This window comes from Gavia stellata, chromosome 5 (genome assembly GCF_030936135.1).
Source record: "Gavia stellata isolate bGavSte3 chromosome 5, bGavSte3.hap2, whole genome shotgun sequence".
NCBI lineage: Eukaryota > Metazoa > Chordata > Aves > Gaviiformes > Gaviidae > Gavia > Gavia stellata.
This window is the reverse complement of record NC_082598.1, coordinates 10696391-10722270: the sequence shown is the minus strand read 5'-3', so window position 1 is coordinate 10722270 and position 25880 is coordinate 10696391. Positions and strand designations below refer to the sequence as shown.

At 35.3% G+C, this 25880-nt stretch overlaps 1 protein-coding gene across 1 annotated transcript in view; it reads right to left on the bottom strand.

The window, feature by feature from the left end:
- Positions 1–326: 326 nt before the first annotated feature.
- GRK4 (G protein-coupled receptor kinase 4) overlaps positions 327–25880 on the bottom strand; it is a 38278-nt gene continuing 12724 nt past the window's right edge. The window contains exons 4-16 of the mRNA XM_059817598.1: positions 22525–22602; positions 21251–21351; positions 19789–19881; positions 18359–18422; positions 17489–17629; positions 14571–14761; positions 9437–9474; positions 6796–6885; positions 6037–6245; positions 5082–5219; positions 4337–4474; positions 2021–2143; positions 327–469 (exon numbers count right to left, since the gene is read on the bottom strand). Of these exons, the coding sequence (XP_059673581.1) occupies positions 416–469; positions 2021–2143; positions 4337–4474; positions 5082–5219; positions 6037–6245; positions 6796–6885; positions 9437–9474; positions 14571–14761; positions 17489–17629; positions 18359–18422; positions 19789–19881; positions 21251–21351; positions 22525–22602 (1458 nt within the window). The 3' untranslated portion in view covers positions 327–415. The remainder of the gene's footprint in view (positions 470–2020; positions 2144–4336; positions 4475–5081; positions 5220–6036; positions 6246–6795; positions 6886–9436; positions 9475–14570; positions 14762–17488; positions 17630–18358; positions 18423–19788; positions 19882–21250; positions 21352–22524; positions 22603–25880) is intronic.

Genomic DNA, 25880 nt, shown 5'->3' with positions numbered 1-25880 from the left:
TAATACCAGAATCATGAAATTTATCAGTACAGCGATTTTACTGTTAAGAAAACTGCTAATAAAGATCCTAATGAACAAGAAGACTTTTACCAGGAGCATACAAAGTCAAATTACATTGATGCTATAGATATTATCTCTGTGCTTTAAAGTCCTCTTAGTATTCCTAGATTCATTCCACTGGGGAGGGCGGAAAATAATCAAGATAAATCAAATACATACAGAAACACACTCACTCAAATGGCACTCATTGCTTTTTGTACAATCAAGCTTTAGTGAAAATATACATCTTAAAACAAATGAAGTACAAATGTACAAAAATCCTTGAACTCAGATAAAAAATATATATAATACACTTTGCTACAGAGATATAAAACATTTAAAGTTTGCTCATCCTTTCTGATGAGAGTAAAATGATTTAAAGTCTGGAGGACTCCTGCTCATCATCACTGCAATCAGATTTAAAGCAGACCTGCAAGAGAAGACACAGAGACAATGTAGCTGCAGAACTGATACTATTGTTGGTTTGTGTGTTTTATGAGGTACAGAAAGGCTGGGGGGGTGGCTCTTTTTCCAGCATATTTTACTCCATACCTACTAAATGCTTTGGGAATATCAAAGGAAACCACAACCCAACCCCAAATCTCAAGTCATTAAAGTTTCACTTAACCTTAAGATCTTTCCTTCTTTTAATTTCACAAGACAATTAACTGCAGTCTTATTATTTCAAAACCAACTGAAGGCTCTCAAGCCATATTAATTTTTTTAGGACTCTTTCTCAGTACATAGAAACCTATCTTGGGACAGTATGAACCCTGCTGATTCAGCTTGAAAAGACTACAGTAAGACACAAGCTTTAACTTTAGCTTTGTGAGATTATTAGTACACTTAACCATTCCTTCTATTCCATTACTGTAAGTGGAGGAAAAGCGATCTGAAAAGGTGAACTAAAAATGACAGTACTATTATACATACCATTAGCATTGTACCATTTTAGAGAGGTGAATTACCAGCTGATGACAAAAAATATCATCATGCAATTTTAATACATGGCCCTGTTGTGGCTACTTAATGAGATGCTCCTAGCAATTTTAAAATTCCATTTCTGCTTGAAAGCAAAAGTAATTTCTACAGAAGCGTTCTCCACTGGAATATACTCATGCTTCTCGAGATAATTCCACTCTTAAGTGCAGGCATACTGAGCAAGCGGAATTGTGTACAACATCTTCAGCTGAAAACCTTTATAAATAGCCTATTTCTCACGACCCATAAACAAGCACAATACGTGACGTGTCTTTTAGGTGGTAAATACTCAATTCATATACCTCTAAATGTTTACTAAAGAGTAGAAGTTATGTGTGTAAGAAAAGGCTGGGCATTATCAGAAGCTATGTAAACATATATTATAATGTTGTTTTGGTAAAGGCATTAAACTTCCTATGATATTTTAACATTTCTTTCATGACACTTCTTCACACTCATTCATTTAGGGGATATTTTTACTTATTTGCTTAATACTCTAGAATGAGTCATTGGGAGGCGAACTTTCTAAAGGAGGGAGTCCTAGGAGTTGCATTGCTCTACCACACTCACTTCCAAGTTCATTAGTCAATTTTATTTAAGTTTTTACAGAGTGGGCCTCAATTATCTCTGAAGTCATCTCCCCAGAAGTTTTTTTATAAAAGCTAGCAAAATACATAAGGAGCAAGACCCAAGTTAATATCTTCAGGAAAGAAATATCTATAGCACAGCTGTTAACAGCACACACTACCTTTTCCCCAGGTAACAGCTAGCAGACACTAGAGGAAGACTGAATGCTGAGGGAGGAAAAACTCCTGGAGTTATAGGGATTGCTTACAGTTTCTGAAATGCAGTACAGGGGCAAAGCCATAATAAACCAGATTTCATTAGTTTCAATATTCAGCAAACAACTTGTTTTTCCTGTCACAAAGTAATATAAAAATGGAACAGATGTCAAGGTCTCACTGGTAATTTTCTTATGAAAGAAAAGAAATACCCTTACCTCTCCACTAAAAAGTCTGTGAAAGAAGCCTCTCTTTGGCTTAGGAGACCTCTCCCTGTCTGGTGACACAGTACCATCAGTTTCATATGCATTGATATCTTCAAAGCATCCCGTTTCAATCATCTTTGAAACACAGGAAATATAAATGAAATATCCATACAAGCCTCTCAGACATGTTCCATGTATTATTTACTTTGCCTGGGTACTCCTAACAACTTACAAATTCATCAGCCAAACTACACCACTTGCAGAGCTCCATGAAGGAAGGCACAAAGCCTACATTAACTCTCTCATGCATCCAGAGAACTAAAGAATAGCAATGAGAGCACTATCATGCAGGTAAGTACTCAGATGCTCTCTTGCTTTGATAAGGCTTTTCTTCTGCCCATGATGCAGTAAGCAGAAGTTTTTAGAACCAGAAATTGATTTTCTTTTCATCTATTCTGCTCACTTCAGAGCAGTCTAGCCTAAAAAATATAGTATCTGTGTCGCCTGGACTGAACTTGATTAATAAATATGACATTGAATAGGAGAAATGATTATTCTATGCAGAATACTAGTACCTGCATAGTATTAGGGGGGATACTTTTTACAAAGGGGACAAATTGCACTCTTGGGGAAAAAGCAGCTGATGTCTGACCACAGTAATTTAAACATTCTGGTGTTTCGGGCAACCATCTATCAAAACACAACATATACCATAATTAAAAATAAGGCAATGAGATAGGGAAGGCAATACTTAATGAAAAAAAAAAAGATATAATGAAGACACGTCTCTGGAGAGAAGCAAGGGATTTTGAAATAATATGTGTTTGTGTACACAGAAAACAAAAGAATTAAAAACACAATTACCAGGTGCAGAAAGGACAGCAGAAAGAGTAAATGCCAAAATGTAACAAACGGGCATGGTCAGAAGGGGGAGAATGGCTAATGCCCATAGGTAGCTGGCATTTATCTGTGAGTGCAACTGATACACATTTGTCATAATGGGCATGCAACCAAATGAGTATACCTTGTAGAGGGAGAGAGGGCATAAAGAGGAGTAAGAAGAAATGTGGTCTGCTTTTCTTATAAACTATGACATTAGGTAAAGTATGGGAGGGGAGGAGGAATTCTTAAGAGACTGAGAGCAAAGATTTGAGGGAAAGCTCAGTGATATGAATGAAAAGAAAAAATAAGCACAAATGTAAAATGAAGCCTGCACAGTTATTCCTTGAAGAGAAGGAATTACCACCACCAGAATTCCACAACTACTTTCAACTTTATGCCTCTATGTGGGGTTAGAATTATCAAGCTGCAGTGCATTTCTTAATGACTGGATCATATTATGAAGTTCAGGATTACAACACAGCATAGGAAATATTTATTTCTCCAACAGTCTATGGTTCATTGCTTCTTAGTGAAGACTTCCTATGTCAAATGACACCTTTCAAATCTCCTTCTTAATGAAATGCAAAAAAACCCAAAAGGGAAACAAAAGAGGATGTGCCTTTTTCCTCTAACTTGTTCAGAAATCGCTCATCTTTTGTGTTCAAGCTTTAAATAAAATTAAAAAATCATACTGGGAAAGAAACTACATTAGTAGAATTCAAGACAATACTAATTTTAGTAAGTTATGAACATCTTATAATAGGGGAAAGGCATTCATAAAAAGAATTACAATTTTAAATATTTGTTACTGAGTGCTCTTCCTGGAATAATAAAGGAGGTTTGAATTTCCTAAATACAGACTGAACTGCATGCAGAGGTAGCAAAATTCTAGTATTCTATGCAGAATACTAGAATACTTAATTCACGAGGCAGATGAAAAAGCTTTAAGAGAAAGTCTGACTCAACCGATGTTGAACTGTTTGTTTTGAAACCTTAGAAAAGGTGAATCTGCAGTTCTGTATTACTGTCACATGGATACTCTATTGATATACAGGCATGATACACAAACAGCTCGCACTGCACCTATTTGCTTTTGAATACTTTGAATAGCATTCTATCCCTCTCCTATGAGCAGCAATATTGAATAACATGTGATAGAAGAACAAGGAAAATGTGGTCACATACTGATGCTAAATACTGTTCGTAGGCTGTATCTATGATGACAAGGTGCCAGATTCTATTTATGCAAATTTACCATTGATCTCAACTTCTAGCAAGTTGTTCATGCTTTGGGAAAAACTTTTTCCTGAAGTCTCTCAGCAAAGAAATCTAAAGCAGAAACTTCTTTACAGCTCACAAAGAAAGTTAATACTATAATTATATCCCTTATTAAGTCTTCTATATTGCTCTGCTAAAGAAAATAATCTTTTAGGAAATATACAATACCTCGTTTTGCCAAGGGATTGAGACACAACCCGTAACAAATTTGGAATAGAAGTCATCATCTGTAGTATCCAAGTTCACTCCTTTTACTGTTGAGAACTGCTCTATGTCCAGGACATCTTTACAATATACGGCACGTGGCTGCAGTACAATACAAGATTGCTTCATTAAGGTTTTGGGTTTTGGTTTTGGGGGTTTTTGGTTTTTTGTGGTTTGGGGTTTGGGTTTTTTTTCTTTCCTAGATGAGCAAAGGGGGAATGAAATGTCTGCAATTTTGTATTTCACATCGCTGACCACCAAACTACACTATACTACAAAATAGAAATGCAAAAACTTAAAAGACTCTTGTCATAAGGCACCTGAGCAATTCCATCCACCCTGCAAGTAACAGAAAAGAAATATCAAACCCAGAAACAGCATGCAACTTCTCTGGATTTCTTAATGGTTATCATAATTAAAATTTCTTCAAAGCCAATCTTCATTTGTTCAGCATCTGAGCTAGGGAAGTAGACTTTTAAGGGCTAAGAAATCAGCTACAAAGCTTCCTAGAGCAATACCACTACTGTAAATTGTTTTGTGACCTCAGATGAAATGGCGCAAAACAACTAGCCATCAATAGCTACAACAGCATTCTCCTGACAACTTAACTAACTTTAAAGGTTTCTCTGGAGCTCACATGATTGCTGACATAGAATTATGGCAGCTCTTGCCTTTTTAGATACTAATCAAATCTGTCTCACCTACTTACATCTGGCAAGAACGGAGGTTCTAACATGTTAGCTTCCAGCCTCTTGAAGTTAATATTCTTGAAAATAGGATGTTGCTTTACAATAGTAGCTCCATCTTCACTGCAACCCAGTCGTTCCCCTGGATTTTTAGCAAGTAACTGCAAAGATATGGAAAAAAAGGCTGATCCAGTGATATAAGCCCACAATTAAAAAAAAAAATTATATACAATGTCTTTCAGTAAGTTTATTTTGTTACTTGGCCTTTTATTAGTTGAAATTTATCATGGTATCGAAATGAACTGGAAAACCAAACTACAACATTCTGGGAGCAAAAAGATTTTCAGTAGACAAAAGAATCCCTGAAAGCAGACCATTTGAAGATTATACCCTAAGTTATATGAAAATATTTTAATCAGTGCCATGCTAAATAGATTTTACAGTACAGACTTTGCTTTACTTTCAGGAAATACAGACTTACTTTTTTTCCAATGGGCTTAAGTAATGCACCTATTTTGCATAAACTAGTGAATAAAACTTTTGAAGCTTTCTATATAGACATGCTTCTTAGGAAATTTAAGAACATGCAAGATAAAAAAAGCTGGTGTCTTCTACAGACTCTTTTAGGCAAGGAAACTAGTATACTACTTTGCCATTTCTCCCCATAGAGTATCAAAGCTGAGCATGCTGTTGTATTCTGTTTATAATTACATGTGGTCCAAGGAATATTGGACCTTTTCATTCACGTGATGAAAAATCAATTTATGCAGCCTTCCTTCATCTTGAAAAAAGTTCTGAATTCTCCAAGTTTGATAATTGAACAATTCACAGACAATCACAAACTTCCATCTGATCCAAAGAAAGATTTAAGAACTCCACCTTTGAAAAATTTTCAATAGAAGATGTTAAAATAAAGTAGTTCATCTCTTAAAAAGGATTAGAAATTTAATTTTCAAACCTCTATGTCTCTTCACCCACCATCCTGCAGATGGATTTTGCCTCCTCTGAGAACTTGTCTGAATATGTTTCCTGGTCTTCCTTTACTCTCCGGTCAATCTCATCCCGTTTGACCCTTTCCTTATGCTTCCTGAATGGAGACTGTCCTTCAATCATTTCATAAATCAAGCACCCAAGACCCCACCAATCCGGGCTGAATGTATACTTTTCATTTTTGAGCACTTCCGGAGCTACAAAACAAAAACAAAGAAACCCCCATGACAATTCACTTTAAATTAACTAATTAAACATTGAAAAAACTCTGAGATACTCTTTTGGCTCTGTGCAGAGATCTTTGCGTAACCCCTCTGTAATTTGAAGACAAGTTAATTTCTACAGTGAGGACTTTGTTTATATCCAAGATAAGCACTTAGGTTGTTTAAAACTTAAGATCTTAACTTGTTTACAAACTAAGAATGAAGTTTTTCCAAAGCATGGAAAGAAATGTGTTGTCATAGTAATTTGTCTGCTTACCTGTGACCCTAAATCTCTCTGAACCTCAGAAAAAAATTAGGTGCTTTCTTCAAGTTCTACCTAAAGCTAGAATTTCCAGAGTTAAGTTTTCAAGTTTATCAGTAGGCTTATAATTGGTTATTAACATCTACCATCACATAACCTTTCTTTCCGTAAAATGTCTACTAACTAATTCAGACCAAATAGAGTTCTTTGGACAAGTCATTCATATATTCACAGAAGAAATTTTTCTGGTCAAACATAACTAGCAAAGGCTACTTTACATACCCATGTAACCAACAGTACCAACACGTCCTCGGACTGTTTCTCCTTCTGGAATCTGCACAGCTAATCCAAGATCTGAAATTCTGATATGTCCTATTTATGTTAAAATAAATTATACATAGTCAGCAAATAATAAAATATCACCACTTTTAAAACAAATAATTTCTGTAGCATACCTCATCAAAAAAGCCACCACAAAACATCAAAACATTCATATACTCATAGCACTAAGGTTACTTAACTTAACTAGAAAGGGGTGATTTATTATTCAACCCTCCCTTAAATACACCAAGGAAAAGAGGCACAGATCTAACTGATTTTCTGAAGGTCATACAAAAAAAATGCTGTTAAGTACTCTAATTCCTAGCTTTGGCATAGGCTTTTACTCTAGGATGAATTCAAATGACTGCTCATTTCATATTCTGTATCTATGCATCAGACACTTGTATTTTTCCATCCTGTATTCCTGCCACAAACACTTAGCTTTCTGACTTCCTAACAAAACATCAGAATTTACTCCATTATTCCAAATGAGAAAACTGTAGCCTGTACCGAGACATCAGGTTTTCCTCTAACAAAGTACCCTAATAATGCTAAGCACAAGTAACTGGAATTGCTATCCCCACTCCCACCCCAAAAGGAAAGTAGCCTAGCCATAACCTACTTAGAATTATTTATATTGTAACATGTAGTTCAATATTAGGATTTCCCCTTCTTATGAATCAGTCTAATGTAGATAACTTCAGCTTCTATTTCACTTTATAAGACAAAAACTCTCAAGCTGACTACCCTTCCTGTTATGCATGGCATTTAAACTGTTAATGTAGTAGTCTGGTGGAAGACTGATTTGTCATGAACAACACTGCTCAGATAGGGAAACAGTCCAAGAAGGGCAATGGGAATAAGTTCATCCCACCCTCCCTTACATTCCCATGGACAGATACAGTTCTTTGCTAGACAGACTCAAAAGCAAACGATTCAAGACAATTCAAGGCAAGAATTGTATTGACATGATTCTAATTTTAAAATATGTAACATTCTTAATAAAAATATAAAAGGCTAGAGAGAAGAAAGAACAATTACATTTCCAACCCAATTTTAAAACAGAAAATTACCAATCATCTGTAGTAGAAAGATGGGGGGGGGGAGGCGGCGGCGCGGGACACGACAGAACAAAACAAAAACCACACTTATTTCTAAATTGGCTATGAGGACAGGAACACTGTCATTTACAGAAACATCACAGATTCACAGAATAATTCAGGCTGGAAGGGACTTCAGAAGGTCTCTAGTACAAACTTCTGAGCAAGCAGTCAGCCCAAAGTGTTGAAGGCTCCTTAAATTATTGTGTAGAAAGCCTCCAAGAGTGGGCACTGCATCATCACCTCTCTGGGTAGCCCATTCCAATGCGCGAGTGTCCTTTGTGCATATATTCTCTGTCATTCAAAAAGCTCTACAGCATCAGTGTTAGTTAAAAGCATATTAATTTCTTATTTACATGTGATAATCAAGGGGTGAGGAAAGAGAGTGGAGAAAGTCAAGTGCCACTCTATATACTGGTTGGAAATAACTAAATGCTCAAGCAGCAAATGCTATTTTAAATACATTCAGATGCTTTTCTATTCCCTGACATCTGATGAACCCCTTTTCAAGTGTAGGATCTGAGCTCCTGAAGCGATTTTCTAATTAGTCCCCTCTGCTCTCTGGAACAAGATCAGAATATCCCTGGCAGAGAAAAAGCATTCTAGTGCAGTTCTGCAGGGCCACATTTTTCCTCAAAGAAGCCTTCAGCTTTTGCAAAACATTGCTGGAGAGAAAAATTAAAGAATGCATTTGATGTCTAGCAAAGCCTGAGCTATTGGAAAGTGACTTCTCCCAAGCATCACCTTTTTTGAAATTTATCAGTCAGAACATGCTGACTTTAAAAAAAAATATGGTGCTAATGACTTCAAAAACAGTTTTTCCTTAACTAAAATACTCAGCAATTACAAGAATAAACTGGTAATATTCATCCACAGCTTAGAAGAAGGTAATTGCTGCACATGTTCTACATGGAATTCAAAATATTCTGATAAATCTCATACAAAGTCATTAAAGAAAATTAATTTGGCTTTTGAAAAACAAAAAACTACAAGCACTTCTTCATATTGTTTGTACTTCCTTGATTCCTTCCAGCCACATACGCATCAGTGACCATCAGACCTGTTTTAGTTGAAATGTTAAAACAGAGATGCTTCAGATTTTTTTTTCTTCTTTATTGCTTAATTATAGTTTACTAAGTAAAATTCTGGCCCCATATCTAACAAACCATGTTTCCATAGTCAAAGAAAAGATAATCGGAGAACAAATCTGTATAAAAGTTTTAGCCATCTTAAATCAAGGGGGCGGAGGAGAGAAAGAGGAGCAAAAGGGGAAAAGCAGCCATTTTAAGGTGGGAAATTGACCCCTCAAACATCATCATCCCCCCAAAAAATAGGATTTTCCCCTACTTTCTAAAAAGCAAGGGCAGTTTTTTCTTTACTAATTAAAGTTAACATTTGTCAGTCAGGTCCATTTTATTATGAAGAAATCACTTTGATTTCTGGCACAGTATTAAGTAGATTTGTAATTCCCAATTTCAAAATTAATTTTAATATTTACTTACCACAGTCATCAAGAAGTATATTCTCAGGCTTCAAGTCTCTACAAATGAAACAGAATAGAAATGTGAATTATACAAAGGCAAAATTATTAGCTGTCATCAAGGGCAACTGAGGCAACATAAGACTTCTTGGTTCTGATTAACATGATTTTTCCATTTTCCACTTACATACAAAAAAAGTTGTGAAGTTGAGGACCTAAAATACAAACAGTTTAACTATAGAAGTCTTGAGATCCATTTTTTCCCAACTTTCTAATCCATTTATATTAACAACAGCAATTAATATTTCACAGATGAGAAACTTCCTCTACACAACACTAAAATCCTGATATGAAGAACCACCAACTTACACCCAAATTTGTGCTCGTAAGTGAAAGTCATTTCTCCTGAGAGTATCAGCCATACAACTCCACAACAGTAAAACACATCAGTGCTTGCTGCAGTTTGATGCTGACCCCTTGCTAATATTCCATCTGAGGGTGTTGGAATACCAACAAAGAGTAATATTCCCAAGACTAAGCGCAGGCTTACTATCATCCATTCAAATTCCATTCCTTTAATTTGGACATGCAGCTTCTAAAGCTTACTAGCCACTTGTATCTAGTTAGGATTCTTTGCAGTAAACTGTTTGAGAGTCTCTACTACTTTTCTGTAAACATCAAAGTTTCACATGAAACATTTTTTAGCTATTAAATGCTAGCAAGACTCAGGAAATAGCAAAAAGGGCAATTAATTCAGTGTTGCAGTTCTGCATTTTATAGGCATCTTCTTGTACATTTTTACTTTAAGAACAAAAGAAGAAGCTCAATGGGATATTTGGATTTCCCCCCCTCAAGGAAAATTTGAGGAGTCACTGAAGTTGAATCAGCAGCTGTTCACGGGTTACTTCTAGGATTTATCCTACAGCAGATTCTACTAAGAACACACCTTTTTCATATATATATGCATAGAATATATGTATAGAACATATGTATAATTGTGATATGCATCAGACAGTATGTGGATTGCAATACCATCTCTTAGATTTATTCCATCATAAATATCGTAAGACCAGAAATAGACAAGCAAAAGTCAGTACTTGGCTAAAGATTCAGTTATTAATGGAATAGTTTATTAAAAACAATATGTACATATATGGGTATATGTACAGTTGTGACAAGAACAGTTGTTCATATATAAGCAGAAAAGACTCAGAAAAGAAGCAATTTTAGGAAGAACGACTCTAGAATCTACATTAAAAATGAGAGAAATATATACACACACGTTTGTTCACCAAGAAATCTGCATGATTCTTTTTTTTTTTCCAACTATTGATAAATTGATGCTCTGAAGTATATGTTTTCAGGTTAAAGTTTCATTATTTCATGAGATTAACTGTATAAAGAAGTCAGCAAGACACCTTCCTCCTAATACTTTTAAGTCTAGACAGTCCCCATAATGTTAATCATTTGACATTAGATATGAGATTACAATACCAGAGAAATCAGGAGTGATCAGAGTGAAAAAACAAAAACCAAAAAAAGCCCCCACCAGTACCAAAAAAGAAAAAGAAAATTCAGCTCAAACTTTAGGTAGAAACACATTTACTTCAAAGCATATGCTATACGCTCAGGTTAACTTAAGTAAACAAGTTTAAAAAGTTCCATCTCCAAGAAGGCTGATTAAAGCCTAACCTAAAACTTAATACTTACCAGCAACATCTGCTTCTTAATAGAAACTAATTCTGTTCTGACATGATTTTGGTCGGTCAATAGCAAAACTTGTTTCTAGCCAAAATTCCAGCTTTTTAATGCTATCAGTTTCTAGACCTAGCAGTTTGCAAAGAAGTCAGCTTTTGGAAGCATTCAGCTATAAATTCTAGCCCTGAGGTGCTAGCTTTGGGCTATCAGCCTTCTCCCCTTCCTCCACCACAACAGAGGCCAAAGTCACGGTTTCTGTTGGAATACATAAACGCTAGTCCTGCACTGGATAACAGGCTACTTGAGCTGAAAACCAAGCTCAGAACAAGAGCTAGCAATGCAATTCTTGCAACAGAGGCGACAGCTTTCCCTATGAAGCAGAGAAAAGTTGGAGGACTGCAAAGGTCACAAAACTAAGAGGTTCATTAAAAAGAGTTAGATAAAAATTACATAGCAATTAAGTCCCTTTTGGAAAGCAGGCACTTGTTCCCCACTCTTGTCTTGTGCAAACCCTGACTTTGCTCTAAATATTATCAGACTTTTTATGTAGCAGATGGATGAATAGCTCCACTACTACCTGTTCCTGTCTGTTTGCTTATTTTTCTAACGTCAGCAACATATGGCAAGTTACAGATAGTTTCACAAGCTACCACTGAACAAGCAAACTAGTTCAGTCACTATCACAGGGCAGTGCCCTCCTTCCAGCTCTGCACTTGTTCCTTTAATCCAGTGGGAACCCCACTAACAAAATGGCACAACTGACTCCAGGGTCTGACAGACAGTACTAACAACACTGCTTGAAATACAGTAATAACTGGCATAAAGACACATGCAACACACAAATAAAATTGGTCTTAACAGAGAGGAAAGTTTGGCCTAGTTTTTCCACTTTATGAGGCATTTTCCTACTGATGGTGACACATCTCAAATATAATAAATTCATAATAAATTTTAACATGACTGACTTGCATTAAAACTGCCATTCTAGAACTGAACAAGCTGACAAGATGAACTGATTTTACTGCTATCTCCTGGCACCTATCTGCACCAAGGATTTCTATTTTCAGAAGTTCTGAAATTCCCTTCTTCCACTGTCTCTACAGTACACTTTACTGTGATTATACAGACAGATAGCCATAAAAACACATTCTCAAGAAAATATTTTATAACAATATGTTACAGAATTAAAGTCCACTTTAACAGTTAAAGTTATTTGTCTAAAAAGAGTTTAAAACTTCTCCTTTGAAGCTGGAAAACAAATGCAGTAATAGAACGTGAGATATGGCAACAAGAAAAAAAAATAGCTCCAATTTCAGAAATTCAGTGGTCCTACCAGTATTAAATGCTTTCAAAATGACAGCAAAATAAGAAAAACATTCCTTCTATATTTTCTTGCCCTGGAGAATGAAAAATGCTAGTTACCATAACTCAGAAAAATAAATCATTGAATCAATGAAAATGTGTTTCATTATGTTCTCCCCCCTACAACAACATTAAGACTGGAGGTTGCCAGCATAACTTCTTTGGTGAGAATAAAATAATTATGGCAAATTTTCCCAAGCTTTCTGTTTCACTAATCATATACAATCACTGTATTGCTGCTTAAATATATTTCTGTTAAGATGCCTTATAGAGAATTTTGATTGTAATTGGTGACATTCTGAAGACTTCCATGACCACCTGTTTTGACTTCTTGACTTTAAAACTGTAAAATTTACAAGTATGCTCCTAAATGCATGATACAAAAAGAAATACGTATGGAAAAAACAAATCAAGACCATCAGGAAAAAAAAATACTATTAGCAAAAGAGAAGAAACAAGACTTCCTTTTATAAAAAGTTGGTCATTCAATATTAAAAAGTACAGGGCTGAAAGTCTGTAGAGAGCATAAAATTATCCAAACATTTTCTAGTTTTAGTACTCAAGCATAGTTGAGCTGACATGGTATAATTAGAGTATCTTTTCATCTGTTTACATACTCGGCCCGAACTACCTTAGTATGTCCTATACTGAATTATTTAAATGACGCCTGCAGGTATTATGGTTAAATTTAAGCCCTTCTTTTTCCTCCGAGCATACAAAGTATTCAGTTACTAACACATGTGCAGGTAACTGTCTCTTGGCCCTTCCTTTTGTTATGAACGGAGGACTAAAAATAATTCCCATTCTTTTAATTAAGAGGCAGTTTTACTCAGAGTTGATTGTGAAACTACTTTTTTCCTTGCTCCTAATAATTGGGAACTGATTATGTAATAGCACAAAACAGGACAGAGATCTAGACACTGAGACTGCTCCAGAAGAAGTCACGACTACTCCAAGATCTGGAATTACAGAGAACACTAGGGTTTGACATATGCGTTTGAAGGTCGTCTTGTAGGCAAATAGCTAACAAGCTGGTCTTAAACACAAGGGCTTCGTGGTTTTTTGGTTGTTTTTGGTTTGTTTGGGTTTTGGTTTTGTTTTGTATTTTAAACAATCAGTTTTGTTTTCAGTTGGGCAATGTGAAATGACCTACTTGTAGCTGATCCGTATGAGGAGAATGATGAGCAAAACCATTCATCCTTGCTTCTCTCCTACATGCATGCCAAAACACATTGTGTAACATTGCAAGATTGGCCAAATTCTTTAGGGAACCACATACAACAACCAGCATAAGCCTGATTTACTCTGTGGTTCTGCCACTTTCTGCTATGTGTATGTTAGTCTTCTATATTGGGGAAGGAAAAGACTAAGACTCATTATATTAAAGTTATGCAGGATTATACTTTAAACCTTCTTTGAAAAGAAGTGGTATTTGGTGTTACACACCAGAAAGATAAAGAAAGCGTTTTTGGTCCACCACTAAGTTTGTTTTGTTTGTTCTGCAATATTAATGCATGCCAGGGGCTAAATGATGCATTTACAGAGAGAGAAAAGAGAAGTAAGATCATACAATCTCAGTTACTATGCATGAGGCTTCTGACAGTTTCACTAGTTCAAAAGCAATTAAGTGTTTATTGGAGGAACCTGAAATAAAAACAGAAGAAAGAGGGCAATATGGATTGTAACTGACTTTTTACCCTCCTGGGTGTAACAAGCAATGCAGCAAGGGACTTCTATAGCCTTCTGTGAACTTCTACCTTAGAGTGGGCAGGAATACAATCCCACGTTCCTAAAACTTATTTATTTGAATTACTGATGTATTTGCTTTGTAAATGACAATTTACTATCATTTTACAAACGAACCTTGAATCAACTTCATGATGTTTTAGAATATAGCAAGTATCTAGACCTAAATTAACAGTAAGAAGACAAATAAGATCAGTAATTCTGAAGGACATGCCATGAGAAGGACAATTGAACAATTTTTTTGCTTCTTTTACTATGAAGTTGAAGGATAAACTTGTTTTAGCAGAGAACAATACATTCAATGCTGAACAGGAATGGAAAATTCAAGGTACTAGTGAGATGATGCTCACCTGTAAACAATTCTCTCCTTCTGCAAATCCTCCAGACCACAGCACAGTTCTGCAGCATAGAAAATAGCCCTTTCTTCATCAAAGCCAGGACTTCCCATGTTATATATGTGAAACTTCAAATCCCCTCCATTCATTATGGTTAATACTAAACACAGGGCATCTTTCGTCTCATATGTATAGGATAAACTAACCTAAAAATGGGGCAGGGAGAGAAGATGACCATTATTCATTCATAAACCCCAATACAATTCACAGCTCTTTTTTTCCCAATACAAGCAACATATGAATCCTTTTTTAAAAGAAAAAAAGAACAAAATAGCCAATTAGAGAATCGCTCCTGGCCAGTACTTGAAGACACAAAGGAATTCATACTGATTTGCATGTATACACAAACCTTACATCACCACACAAAAGTTTAGTGACATATCTGTTTAGATACCATAGAGCGCCATCCAGACAATAGATTTATTGATGATGCCCCTCAGCTGCATGGTATCTGTATTACTCTTTGTAAAGATAACGTGTGCATATACCTTATTTTATTAATACCTCAGGAATTATGCATTGTCAGACCATCTTCCTGAACTTCTACAAGACTCAAAGTTGCCCTACATTGGAGAAACTAAAAAAGTTATTTAAGATCAAATGTGTAGTTTCTATTCCTCCCCCTGCCTTCCCAAATAAATGCATATTTCCCTGGCTTAGAACTTGCCAACAGTAAAGACTTAGTATAGCTCTTTATAGTCTTTCTTGTTGCTGTATTTGGAATGAGGTGCTGATAGGGAAGGAAGAACACCTTTTTTTCTTCAGGTTTTAGGTAAATGTTTTTAAAGTGCATTTAAAGTTTTATACTAGACTTGTGAATTTAAAGAAAAACAATTTTAAAACAATGTAATATACTACAAAATTTAACATATGTTGTTTAAGTTACAAACTCAGTTTCAATAGAGAAAGCTATGCTATGCTGATGATCATCTGGCAGGATCTTCTAAATTACCTATGGACATTAACTAACTTGTACTGAAAACAACGGGATTTAAATATATTTACTTAATGTAAGCTAAGTATAAGTTAGGTAAAAATCCATAGGATTTTTTTTACTCAATAAATCTATTTTTAAATCCAGTACAAGTACATAAAGGCCATAACTCAGTAATAAATCCAAACTCTTCCTTGAGAAGCATAAATCCAATACTAAATAATAAAACGAAATGAATATACAAATCAGCTATTGAGGGCAAGGGTTCCTATTTGGTGGTTTGAAACTGACCTGTCCAGCTATTAATGACTTCACTTGTGACACAGGTGTGACAAATTATCTACCCACTTCCAACCCAGTTCTTACTGCAGATCCTAGATCTAGATCTTCTCTGTTGCATCAAAAAAAAAAACTTTGGATGGCAAAAAGAAAATAACTTACGCTCAATCCTATGAAGTGTTTTCAAAGTCAACTTTGATCAATTACTGATTTATAATATTCACATATCTTGAAAAAATAGAAATTTCACTCTTATCTCACGTATCCCTACAACTAGTAATTTCTGGATCAATCCAGGTAATTTCTGGATTCAATTTCAATCAATTCAAGTCCATGAGCCTTGTGAGAAAATAATATTAGCATATTTGTACAAATACATTATTTATAATAATTCAAAATACATTAATGTATCTGGCCAGCAGGTTCTTAATTTTTCTTTTAGCTGGCAGTATTCTACAGGGTTTTTTTAAATACATAAAGATTATCAGAAAATACATACATATTTTATAAAGAAATATATATATATTTCTTTATAAATGACTTCCACTACCCTCTAACACAGGTACTTTAAAAACCTCTCTGAACAGCAATACAAAATTTATCAGTAAATGGATTTAAAAACAAAGCAAAATGCATTCAAAATTAACATTTAAATGACAACAATTCAATGAAAAAATAAACATTACCTGGGGGAAAGTTTAACTGGTATCTCTTTGATCATTCTAAGTTATTTCACTGCTTAGTAATTAGAGCTACTAACAAACCATAATTTACGTGATAGTATCAGGTTAATGTATTAAGATTTTCTTTCTGTGGAATTTCTATTAAGAAGTTAACTGTCTCACATCCAAGATAACTCTTTAAGCCTTAATACACAGCAAAGCAATATCACTAACCTGAATCGATATACTAATCAAATTTCATGTTTATCTTGAAATGTATAAGCAATAGAGTAACGAATGCTATGAAAATATTGAAGGATAGAAAAATTCTATCAAAAGTCACAGAAATGCAGGATATGCAACTTCTAATGGCAATTAAATGGCAGACTCTCATGAAGTCACCCCTTTGTAAGTGCATTTATGAGTGACCTTCAAAAATGAAATTAGAAATCAGCATTAATTACAAGAAAATATGTGTATGGAAGGGAGGAAGGGGTAGGAGAAGAAAACAGAGAGCAATTCATTGGAAGAAGAGACAAAGAAGAGAAACAGACGGAAAAGATAGGCTGGAATAAAGTATATGGAATATCCTCTTTATTAAACATAGGCAAACATACTCAGTCACAGACTGCAGCAGAAGTAGAATTTAAGTGATTATTGAAGTCTGAGTACTACAGAATAATCTACTCACCTTTAAACAGAGGACAAAGATTCAGTGACATCAGCACACTGAAACACAACCTAATGTTTTGGTTGTAAGTGAGAAGTAAAGCAGGCAGACTAAAACCAATTCAACACTGGATAAAAAAGCCCTCTGCACAGAGCTACTCACAATCACACACAAAACATACTACTTATTTTATCAATCACTTATCTCAGCAGTCATGCATTCTCTAAATCAATTAAAAAATGCCTTGTGCCCACAAGCTCCTGGAAGAGACTGAAATTAAGCAAAGCAAGACAAACTTCTGAGAATAAGATCAGAAGTAGATACTTACTACAAACCTACTATTCACTTTTTCTAGAATTCTTTTTTCATTTAGAGCCATTGATTCTCCTTTCCTTTTCTTTATTCTCTTTTTTTCTAGCTTTTTACAAGCATACATTTTTCCTGTTGCCCGCACTTGACAGGCACACACCTAAAAAAGAAGGAAGGTGTGTCAGAGATGCTAGGATTTTGTTTAGAATTTTTAAAGAAGATAAAATTTTATTTTCTTTTTTCACACTTTTGAATACTCTCAGAAAATGAAGGTCTGTAAATATCAATACAGAGCTTTCACCCACAGAACGACTTTGAAGGGTCAGAAAAGCTGTAATAGAAGTAGAAAAAGTGATTATACAGGAGCAAACCCATTTTTGTTGGGGTTGAATACGTCAGTAAAACTGGGGGTCTTGTGTTGGTGAAACACCTGTCTGTGTTAACAGTATATGTCTAGGCAAGCAGGACAGAGGACAAACATCCACGCCATAATCAAGCGGGAGAAAGATAATGATAATTTAGTAACCCTCCTTCCCCTTTAATATAGGGCTCTGGACAAAGCATGTGGGGGGACAAAAACCCAATGAATTATGAACAGAATGAATAAAATCTATAGATTTTCCTATCAGGTTCATGAATATTCTACATAATAATTAAGTAGAAAGTACATTCTCACTGCCAAATGAAATTTCTAAACAGAAGCAACTGTTGTTAGTCAGTGGAAGTTTTGTGCATGATCTACAATACTGAAACTAACACATTGAAGGAAAATGGTTTGGATTGATGACAGTTTGCCAGGTGATGTGTCAAATGTAGATTGTTAGAGTCAAGAGTTAAAAAAGAGGTTTTTTTCTTAACGATTGCCTCGCAAAGATACTTCTGTACTCACCTCTCCAAATCCACCTTTGCCTAGTACTCGGTAATGCCTAAACGTGTGCTTGGTTACTGGTTGCCTGATTAACAGAAAGAAACAATTACTGCAATAGGAATTACAAGAGTTAGTAATTCCCTCCCCACGTCGAGATCCGTCTTCATTTTCTCCTTCCTGTTCTATGACATCTTACTGAACAACAGTTGCCTTGACCTCATGAAGACAGAATTATAATAAGCTGAATTTCAAATGAAAGAGGTGCTCTGATTAGAAACATTGGCTCCCTCCTGTGGTCATCAGACATTCAAAATAGCAGGAAGAAAAGCTGATCATTAGGCCCTGTGCTGTTTATGGTTAGAGCCTTATCTGTTCTCATCAACAGTAAATTTATCAGCTCCAGTTGTTTTCCTTAGTTGCAGTAGGCTGACATGTAGGCTGCATTTCGACGAGATCATGCTTACAATACAGCATTTAAAAAGGTAAACCATTTCTGATTTTGCTTTCCTGTTTGGCTTTTTCAGAAAAGGAAGAGTTGTGGTACGCAACAGCAGTTCAAGAGCCAAATTGTTAAGGTACAGATGTAGTGGAAGAGGAACAGACAACTGGAGGCAGTAAATAACTGATGTCAGCCATTCTATGCTAAAACACTCCTAAACATGTATCAAAGCAGGGCTATTTCATGGTGGTGAGCTGGGTTTTTTTTGTTTTAAGAGAGCATTCCTTGTTAATGCAGCTTTGTTCTCAGGACAACAAATGCAGGTTCATTTGGTAGAGAATTTGGTTTAATTGTTTGAGTAACTTCCCTAGTTCTCTTCCTGGGTTTTGCTACTAATTCAGTCAAACAAAGACCCTGGATAATTGGAATTTACCATAAAATGAATGCTCAAGCACCTTAATGTTTGAATGGGTGATCATGATACCCAGCAGTGCTGAATTAGAATCAATTTGTACCAATTTCAGCCTTCTGAAAAAGTCTGGACTTTAATTTAGTATTGATTTAAAAGCCCAAACTAGATTCCAATATATACAAATCTTGCTTTCTTGAAATTACTAGATCTTTGTCCGTACTACCCTGAAAAACTGATTAGTTACCCAATCACCCAGTGGGTTATAAAACTAGATTAATCTGCTTATTAACCACTAATTAGACCTAAGTTTGAAACTAAAAGATGACAGCATTCCCAAGAAAGACTGGTATCCCACTGCACACTTGACAGCCAAACATATATCCATATTACCACCTAAAGACTCCTGGACAGATACTTCTGTTGGAGTATTGGCTCTCTCGCTGTCCCATCAACATCATCCTTTACATCTTGTCTTTCAGATCATAATTTCTTAGACATGCAGTGTCATTCATTAGGGCTCTACAGCATTTCTAGCATAATAAGCAGAATTGGCCACAAAGCAAAGAAAAATTATAATGAAAACATTATAAATAAACTTACTTTTCCAGCCATTTCCACTGTAAAAAACGGGAAAAATACACACTTTCTTGGTAAGCTTCAAAAGGTCTTTTACTTAGGTATTCATGGACAATTCTAGCAACCGGGAAAAAAAAAAAATCATTCATATTGAAAAAACTGATGAAGCAGGAGATGCTATCAATCTATTAAAATATACTTAAACATATCAATGAAGCTGTAGGCAGAAAAACATTGTCACTGTGCTCTGCAATGGTTTTAACCTAGATGTCTCACAAAGTGAGTGTCTGTAATAGAAAACTTTTCCTGTCAAAACACTAGTGAATGCCAAACTACTGTTACTTACAGTAACTAGAAAGTTTGACCTCTGCATTCTCATTGTCTTCAAGCCCATCTAAACATCAGCCTCTCAGTAGCTATGCAATGCACATGTGACCCCACAAATAGGACCTCTGAAACATATTTACAGGAAAGTATCTACAAGTTTTCATACATTCTTTGGAGACTGGTAAGTAAAATTTTATTCTAGGATTTGAAATTGAAATACTAAATGCCATATCCAAACCTGAACATCAGGTACCTTATCATTCCCCTTAAACTAAACACAACAAGGTGAGGTGAAAAAAAATCCAAACCACCCAAGGAAAACAACTAATTCAAACTGTATTCAGAAATTTATTAGACAGAGGAAAGGGGATGACGTACGTGACAGATCCTCCATTTGAGACATGTTTTACTAGGTGTTCTCACACATCCCTTTCAATCTTATAATCTCAGGTTGTTATACAGTATGCTTATTTTTGTTGCCAGGGAGATGACCCAAGCAGTGACAAAACGCGTTGTAATCCTTCAGACATGATCAAGCATGCCTTGAAGAACCAGTAATATTAGAAACATATAGGCTTTAGAAAGACACGCAACACTGGTAAACATGTACCATCCCTCCAAGAAAAGCCTTCACTGCTGCTGCTGTGTGAAATATCACTTCTTGACTTCAGAACAAAACCAAGTTGTATTTGTTTGTGTTAACTATAATAATCAATCCTCTAATCAGTCATCTTAATGGAATATAACTGTTGGCCTCAGTTCAACCCATTTTCAGGAACCATAAATGGTTTAACATTGTTCAGAAACTTTTCAAGCTCCAGTTTATAACTTCATATTTTTCTAGGTACCTTCATCGTGGAAGAGGAGTCACTCAGAAGGTAAGAATATAATAAAGGGAAATACTATTCTAACTTAAAGAATACTTGGTAGCAGATTTTATGCAAAAATAGTAATAAAGAAAAAGCTCTGCAAAAGTCAACATCTACATCACATCTGAAGGAAACCTAGTCCTTTAATAAAACTGTTCCAAATTTCTTACCTACACTCATTTCAGAGACCAAATACTCCTGGGTGTAGTAACTTCACCTTTCATTTCTCTCAGAAACAGGGGAATTTCTCTTGTGATTCTCAAACTTAGCACTATGCATTTTTAACTTACCTAGTACAGTCTGTAAAAAGATCCTTAGAAGGGTTCTTTTCCAGTCTTGCTTTACATTCATTTACGGTTTCCTGAGGTATTTCTGGCAAGTGTGCTGCAGACTTCACATAATTTTAAAAAAAAAGCCAACAATGAAAGCAATTTTATAAATCAATTAGAATGAGTAAGTTCTGTATTCAAAGTGAGATTATATCTGCTAATACAGGAAGAGGAAAGGAATGGTTTGGCTAAAGAGAAAACCAAGAAAGTCATATTCAGGCAAAACTTTTATTTGTTCCCTATTACAGAAAAATGCATTGAAAGCTATTACAGTTATTTACTATTTCAGTATCCGGGGAAATAAACTTGGCAATAAGTCAAATTGCTTTTTCTTTTCATAAGTCTACCACTACAAAGCAAGTTATCTATTTGGCTTGGCAGGACAGAAGGAAGGGAAGAGAAACATACACACAATTTGGCAAACTATTTCAAACCAGCCCAAAGAAATCTGGGTTTTTTTGCAAAAACTGCATGTGATTTATGGTAGTCCCAAAGAAATTAGCAGAAGAGATGTGGCAAACTTGGAGTCCATCTGCTTTTAAGGCATCTGCAAGACCTTCATTTGGAGTAAAGCCTTCTCAAGATGACCAAAGTAAGAGTAGCAGAAGGAGCATCTATTCATAGAGAGCAAATGTCTAAGTGTACACAGAAAATCTTCTATCAGATACCAAAGAACAGACTCTTAAAAAACAGTGAGATCTAATATATGCAGAAGATCATCTATTAGTGATCTCCATACAAAATACAAGAGACAGAATGCTCTAGAACAAAACAAAACAAGACAGCATTTCACTTTGTGAAAACCTGCAGCAATTCTGAAAATTTACAGCAAACCAACCAAGGCCACACATGAGTCTGAAAGCAGCCTGAGAATTTCAAGAACTCCTCATTCTCATGTCTTCAGACTACAAAGCTCTGAGTTAATTTGTTAATAAATTTCCTTTAGATGCTAAATGAGTTTGTTTAAAAACATATCTTTACTTGAGACAAATATTTTAATTAGAAAACATAGGAGAATAAATCGTAATGGTAGTAGTCTTAAAAGCAGAGTCAGTCAAGGTTTCTGCTCAAGTTGATAAGACTTTCACAATTTTAGAAGGCAGTATACCTTTCAGAAAGACAAAAATGGGACTAATGAAGTTTTGAAAGTCAATTTACTAAAAACAACTTAGATCTCTATTTATATGACATTTACAAAACACTTGAGACAATATTTTGCAATATAATATATTTACCCCATTAGTGAAGTAAGTCTCTAAAACTTTCAGGCCACAGTCTATACGCTTTTCATCTGAAGATACCTCATATTCTGCCTAGAGGAACAGAATTGAAAACTAAATTATGTTCAGAGCTATTTGGCACTAGTCTTTTACATGATGCTAGGTAAATTTTATCATGAATAACGCAATGCTCCTAATATAAAAGGAACTGAAGGTTCTCATCGTTTAAAATCTATTTAAAGATTTTTAGGCTACATAGTGAAAAGTGTATGAAGAACACTCTTAAGAAAAAAAGCACATGGAATTTAACTTTTCTAAAACATATGAAAACTAACAGTTAGTCTAAATGCAATTACATAAACTACATCCTAGAGATTAAACTAGATTAATTACAAAGAAATAGTATTTATGTAGTATTGTAGGACAGAACAGTCCAGATGGGAAATAATTAAATAAGAGTACAATAATCAGCTTTTTCTTCACTGTATTTTTTTTTCCCTTCATGTATTTTTCTTTACTACAGTTTTGGGTAAAACCAGGATAAAACTACTACTTTCTACAAGGTCATGTTAACGGGAAATAAGTGAGATCTAAACCAAACCCTACTTCATTCTTTGAGAAAATAAAACTGAGTAAATACAAAATTTTGTGAAGTTTTTGACTTAGTAATATATGGTACTGTGATGCAGAAAAAGACCATTGTGCAATACAGTGCGTTTTGCAGATAAATAACTGGCAGCTTAATAGAGCTCCAGAGGTAGCTACTTATGGGAAAAAAAACCCCAAACCATCAAACAGATACTGGTATTGAAAAACTCCAAGGACTACTTACTATTAATAATTTCAAGGAATAATCTAGAGCCAGACATCAGAAGTTACAACATTTAAAGATAACACAGAATCTGGGGAAAGATGAATTAGAAAAGAGCAATCTCAAACAGCAACCTATATTAGCTTCGTAAGCTGGGCCAACTCAATCAAAGCTTATTCCAAATCTCAGAATGTAAATGCATGCACCTAGAAACAAAGAATATATGGCAGACCTCCAGAATGGAGGACTGTATCATATAAAACAACAGTTTGGCATACTGGGACAACAATCATTAAGAACCTCATAGGAAGTTCCAAGTAATTGATCTAATCAGAAGTGGTGTACCTTCATAAAGAAAACTAGAACAGTGAAAAATGACAGTACAAGACCCAAACACACACACACAATACTGGAAATAACAGAATCCCTGAGCTCCATTTCTGCAATCAATTGCAACTAACCCACACCAACTCACTACTAAGTCAACAACATCTTTTTCTGCTGAGACATTATGATATCAACCACTTCAGCACAGTACTCAAATGCATAAACAATTGCAAGCCATTGTTTTTGCTACTTTAATTCCACAACAATCTGTCTAACAGTAAGGAATTCTTCTACCAAACAAACCAAGCAGGTCAGAAAAGTTAAATCAACCACAGCGGTGCACATACCAACTTTAACATTTTCAATTATGCCAAAGTAGTCGCTAATTTAATACAAACAGTTAGGCATACTGTTTTAAGCAGATAGTGTAATTTGAAAGGAACTTTAAGAGACAGCCTTGTCAACTAATTTCTGTTATTCACAGAGCTTAAGAGGGAAGTCTGTGTTGTCACCCATTCTTTTTCATACTTGAGTAACCTTGTCCCCAGCTAATGAAATGAGTCACTAGATGATTGGATAACTGTAATTCCTCACTTAAATTTCTGTCACTTTTATTCAATTATTCCACAACTCTTCTTTCTGTAAAGCCAAGCTAACTCCAGACTTTAAGGTCACTCCTTCTCAAGAGTTAAAGCTTCCCAGTCTTAGTACTCACTACAGGTAGACAGCATAGCATTGTACTACCTTCATTTTGCTATTGGCCTCCTCAAATAATCATGCTGCTGAAATCACATTGCTCCATATAAGAGAGTCAGAAAACTCTTTAAATTAAGATGCAAGGCTCTTAAGACTATGGCATGTTATGCCAGAAAGTTTATTTTCAGAAAGATTAAGTGTAAAATTTATTTAAAATTTAAAAAAAATTTAAATAGGCAAAACCCGAGGTTAAAACCCCACAACCTTAGCCTTTCCCTTCACATTACTGCCTTACAAGCAAAACCAACAAAAAACCACTCAATCCCACTCCCCCACCCCAAAAAAAGCTTAAACAAGCTTGCTGAAGTCCTGTCCAGAAAAGGGAATGAGGCTAACTCAGGAAGCAACTGTAAGAGATAGTAGGTATTTTATCTCACTTTCTTGATCAAGACAGCATGCTAGGTTTCAGATCATGAGAGTCACCAATTAGAGATTATCTTAGCTCTTAAGAGACTTCTGTTTCAGTGATTCCCAAGCATACTTCTTCACCATGATTTTTCAAATAGAAGTTAAAAAATACAAAAAAATATAAAATAAAAAAAGTAAATTGTGAAATCATCCCTTACATCAGATTATCTCAACTACGACAGTCTTTGTTAATTGACAGAAGTGTTGCAATCCACATAACATTATAGGTTGCATATTTCGAAACAATTCAAAATTTTCAGTTAGTATAAAACACAGTTACTTCTTAGAGACAATTCCACCTGAAAAATTACATCTGTAGAGCAAAGACAGGACTGCCTTACAGTCATGCCTAAGATTTTTTTCTCCTTTGTGCTGCCTGAGATTCTGCTACTCCTTATTTAAGCTTTTAAGGATTAAAAATGCATACAGAAGTTGTAACCATTAAGGGTATATCCACAGTTGTCAGTGGTCTCCCCATTGTACGATGCTCATTAAAGGCTCTGGTTTACATTCACTTCAGGATATTTAGCTCCACTGTTCTGGATTTCCATTCAATCCATTCTATGTCTCCAACTGTCAAACTGGTCTCTGGAATTTGGTGCTAGAACAGCTCCTAAGAGTCACAAAAGTATGGTGAAACACACCTGGGGAGTAAGCCTAATTGCGCAAAGATTCATTGACAAATACAAGGCAATTCTACTTATTTGACACTAAAGTTCCTTTTTAGCTGATCAAGCGCCTCTGTTTATAGTCCCGTAGGGGGCAGGAAGATACGGTGAAGTGGAGGCACAGCAATAATCCCGTGTACTTCCTTACACCCTGCACCTTTCAGAGCCATTCTGCATTCTGAGACTGTATTTTGGGACGCATGTAGGCAGCAGCATAATTTGACCATCTTCTTTGGTCGTATGTTCCCTGAATACAAGAACAAAAACGGGTGGGATGAGGAAAACTGTTCTTTCGGCAGCAATTTCAGTTTAAGACTACATCTTACTGCGCTCGGATTAACTATGAGGGACAAAGAATAAAAAGCTCTGAGCTATTATTCTCTGCTCTTAAGAATTATCGT